This window comes from Apis laboriosa, unplaced genomic scaffold (genome assembly GCF_014066325.1).
Source record: "Apis laboriosa isolate Shangri-la unplaced genomic scaffold, ASM1406632v1 scaffold53_cov140, whole genome shotgun sequence".
NCBI lineage: Eukaryota > Metazoa > Arthropoda > Insecta > Hymenoptera > Apidae > Apis > Apis laboriosa.
The window spans coordinates 340567-345252 of NW_025223656.1; the positions used below are offsets into that span (position 1 = coordinate 340567).

Genomic DNA, 4686 nt, shown 5'->3' on the forward strand with positions numbered 1-4686 from the left:
TTTTTTTTTTTAACATCAAAGAGAAAGAGAGGGTCTAGAGAGAGAGAAAGAAAGAAAGAAAGAAAGAAAGAAAGAAAGAAAGAAAGGCGGAGATTATGTGGTGTGTGGCAGCGTCGATAATCGTCGGTTTCGGACTTTCGCCGGACACGCACAACAAAAAAAAAAAAAAAAAAGAAATATCTTTGGAAATGGATTTTACGATCGCGATATCACAGGGATCTCGAGGGATCCCATGTCCTAAATTCGAAATTCACAGCCTTAATCTTTGCCCGCACCCAACGGATCGAGTTCGATGTCGGTGTTGAATTCTGAAGCGCTACGTAACTATACTGTGGTGTCGCAAGAATCTCGTTCTAAACTTTCACGAAAATCACTGTTCTAGGTCAACAGCCGCGTCCATCCGGCGAGCAGCCCTACGATCTAATCCATTCGAATTACGAGCCACGAAATCGCCGTCGAAAACTTTTACAGCTATAACAAGGGAAGAAGAATTCCGGGACGGAAATAATCACGCGCATACTCTTTCGCCGCCTGTCATCGTATCCATAATTTATATATATATATATATATATATATATATATATATATGTATGTATGTATATATATGTATATATATATGTATGTATATATATATATATGTATATATATATATTTATATGTATGTATGTATATATGTATGTATATAATTATCGCGCGCGCTATAACACAATTAATAACACGATATCGATACGATTCGTGCGCACACTCACAGTATATACTTGTTACGTGATTTTTTTTCTTTTTCTTTTTTTTTCTTTTTTTTTTTTTTATTAACAACTCGTTCACGCACCTTAAAATTCTTATTCTAATATTAGCACTAACCTACCACTAACTCATACAATCATCAAACGATATTTTTATTGCCGTTATTGCTCGTTATTTCTAATGTCCACTATATATATATATATGTACATATATATATATATGTATATATATGTATATAGTTGTCGCTGCTACATAGATTTTTTTCTATTGTTACCACTACCACACTACCAAAGAACTACTATTACCGTTATCGCTACTTATTCCTAATACCGTTACTAATAATTAAATCGTCTACTATTATTTATTATTTACAAGTCTTTTGTCTCTTGTTCCTATCGAGACAGCGTCAAGGCAACGATTCCGCTCGAAATCGTCGCCGAATCGGCTCTTTTTCACCACCACTTTTCACAAACGAATTTCGAATCTTTCGTTCCGATCGAAAAAAAGAAAAAAAGAAACGCGCGTTTTCTTTTTCTTTTTCTTTTTCTTCTCTTTTTAAGATCCAACACGACGCAACATTTTGTAACGCTAATGACTAAATAAGGAGCGAAACGTGTCGCCGCTCGGCTAATACGAATTCTTAACGAATAAAAATATGAGAAAGAATGAAACGGAAAAGAGAAAAATCGAGAAAGTTTTCACGACGATACGAAACGTAACGATACAACAAGATATAATATAACTGTATTCTTAGAAAAAAGTAAGGGATAAGAGCAAACGAATAACAATAAACCGTACACGTATATGGTACACAATGGACGAATTGGAGGTTAGGATTGTGGCTCGATTTGGGAGCCATCGCTCGGTCTCGTTAGGAACGATTTTATACGTGCTCCCGTCGATCTTCATGGGGCTTCTTTTAAAAGGAAAGAAAGAGAGAGATAGAGAGAGAAAAGTCAATGGCTGCCGATATTCCGCAGAATGGCACCGGGGGAGATCATATCGTTATTCGTATCCTCGATGAGGTCGAGATTTCTCGGTAAGAGACAAACGTCGAAGGGGTCGGGCGTGACGGTCACACCGGCATTGCCGCGCAAACTCGGCAAGGACGAGCCCTGCGGCGATCGCAGCTCGAACGTGTGCATCAACGAGCTGAAGAACAAGAATAACTCCATGCGTGCGAGCACATCGCCAAGGCACATACGTCTACCGACACCGAAAGGCATAAAGTATTCCGGTTTCTGGACTTTACCTTCGGCCGAGAGGAACCGACTCGGTCGAAACTCCTCTGGTTTCTCCCAAAGTTCGGGATCCATGTGCACGGCGTGCAACAGCGGCACCACTTGAGATCCTGCCGGTATCGTGTAACCGTGCAACGTCACGTCCCTGAAAAAGGGAAAAAGAAATATTCGTTTTCAATCCTCGATCCCCATTCTTCTCTTCTGTTAAATTTTCGTCCATTAAATTATCGTCTATCCGTGTTCCAACGGATTAGATCAGAGGGATTAAACTCTCTTCGAAATCGAGTCGCATTTCGAAACGAGATCTCTTTATCCGTTTTCAATTTTCAATCACGATGAATTGAGAATGAAAATCGATTGTATTATCGATCGAAATGCAAATCGTTTGATCGAATAATCTTCGTATATCTTGGATGATATTAAGAAGTGTCTGATGCGAAATGATCGGAGAAGCGCGATTAGGTGACGATCAATGATATACCTCGTGGTGGCATGAGTGGTCCCCAAAGGGACGACGCTCGATCGTCTGAGGACCTCGAGTATCGTTGCCTCTGTTATCGGAAGGAAAGGGAGATCCTCCAAGGCTGGCATCCTCGATTTCCCCACCACTTGATCCAATTCCTCCTGTACGGCGATCGCCGCGTCCGGATGATGCAGCATCAAGATTATCGCCCATTCCAACGTGGTCTTCACCGTTTCCATCCCGGCGGAGAACAAGTCGCCGAGTATCTGTTGCATCTGACGATCTGGGGCGATAGAATTTGAAAAAATAAATAAATAAGAAGAAGGAGAGGAAAGACGGGGGAGGATGGGCGATGGCTTCTCACCGTGATTCTTTCCTTGGAAAAGGGCGGTGGCACGACCCTCCCCCTTCGCTTTCTCGATCTCGAGCAAGTACGCGTCGACGAGATCTCTCATTGTCCCCTCGTCGAAAGTCGCGCGATGCTGATCGACCGTCTCCTGAAAGAAATCGGCCATTTCCGCCCGATTTTCCGCCAATTTGTTTCGAACCTTCTGCAGGCAGGGCAGGTAACGCATTACGGGGATGAAGTTGACGGCGGCCATACTGCCGAACAATTTGAACCCCTCCTCGATCAAGTCCATAAATCTTTTGAATCTGGCGTCGCCATGCTGGAATCGTACTCCCATTATGATGGAGCAGATAACGTTGCTGATAGACATTCCAAGGGAAGCCGAAACGTCGGTCGGCGTGCCACGTTTTGACGCCAATCCACGAAGGAACGTTTTAACTTCGCGCTGAAATGAAATTTAATCACGTTTTAAAGCCCTTTCCAATAATATCATATCATATAATATAACAATAATATCGTACGATATTATATCGAAACATAAATAAATTGAAACGAATAAATTCAAAGATAACGAAAATACGTGTGTATAAATATATACACGGAAATAAAAGAAGCAAAAATATCGAGAAAGAGGAACTCACCATGATTCTCGATTCCATAATTTTCTTTCCACCTCCCATATAAGTCATGCCGAAACCTCTTAGCTTATCGTGAAGAAATTTTCTTTGGTCTTTCCACATAGCACCTTCTGTGTTGATTATACCTACGGGAAAAGAAAAACAAATTTTAAACTTTTTTGAAAATGATCCGCCCGTCAAATTCAACGTTATATTATATAAATTATCCACAAATTATCCAAATTATCCTACGAATTTTGTCTATCGATAACCCACGAGATTTGAAGAGTAATTTCGAGGAGCGGTTCGAATTTAAATTTATTAAAATTAAAAGAGGATTATTGCAGAGCAGCGAGGGAGGGGGGGAAGAGGAGAAAGAAAGAAAGAAAGAAAGAAGAGGAAAGCAGTTGGAGAAGAAAAAGAGAGAGTTCGCTGTTTCTATAGCGACAAGATTAAACGCGTGCACGTAGCGGCGCGAACGCTTGATAAAAGGGAGAAAAGAAAAAAGGGAGGGGAGAAGAGAGAGAGAGAGAGAGAGAGAGAGAGAAAGAGAGAAAAAAAAAAGAAAGGAAGAAGAGAAGAGCAAGATCTCGTGGGAAAGCGCGTCAAAGTCAAAAATCTGGGAGGTAGCGAGAAATCGAGATAGAGAGGCGGCGGTTATCGAGCATGACAGTCGTCACGTGGTATATACACTTACCATATCCGCCGAGGATGTTGATGAACTCGGTATGCGGTCTGCCAGTAAACTCTTCCCGACGAAACGTGTCGCGAATCGTACGATGATCGCTGAGAACAACCACCAGTTGCGTACCAAGCCGGGCACTGAACATTGGACCATATTTTTTCGCTAGCTCTCCGTACCTGAGGTGAACGTCGCCTTTCAGGAATGGCAAATAACCGAACACGGGTACACCCCAAGGCCCTGGAGGCAGAGAGCGCACATACCTGAGCCATTGCAAGCATCTAGCCACCAGCAATACACCTAGGAACACGAGAAACGTGCAAAGGACCTCGATTCTCGTGCCGCCCATTGCTTGCCAAGCCCATTGTGCAGCGTGCTCCACTAACATCGCGCGACGTTTCAATTACGACGTTTCAATTTTTCAACAACGCCTTTGTCCTTTTCCCGCGATAAAATGTATCTTATCCTCTTCGTATCCACGCCACGATCCTTCTTCCGAGATTTTAATTTGATTCTACGACAACTTTGCCAACTATACTCTTCCTTCCTCCTTTTTGCAACTTTTGCGCCTCTATTCCAATTGTGCCTCC

At 42.1% G+C, this 4686-nt stretch overlaps 1 protein-coding gene across 1 annotated transcript in view; it reads right to left on the reverse strand.

Annotated features, from left to right (window-relative positions):
- LOC122717567 (cytochrome P450 18a1) overlaps nucleotides 1–4484 on the reverse strand; it is a 19561-nt gene extending 15077 nt beyond the window's left edge. Inside the window, exons 1-5 of the mRNA XM_043941785.1 lie at nucleotides 4112–4484; nucleotides 3439–3560; nucleotides 2813–3242; nucleotides 2467–2731; nucleotides 1997–2130 (exon numbers count right to left, since the gene is read on the reverse strand). Of these exons, the coding sequence (XP_043797720.1) occupies nucleotides 1997–2130; nucleotides 2467–2731; nucleotides 2813–3242; nucleotides 3439–3560; nucleotides 4112–4484 (1324 nt within the window). The remainder of the gene's footprint in view (nucleotides 1–1996; nucleotides 2131–2466; nucleotides 2732–2812; nucleotides 3243–3438; nucleotides 3561–4111) is intronic.
- Between the last annotated feature and the right edge of the window lie 202 nt (nucleotides 4485–4686).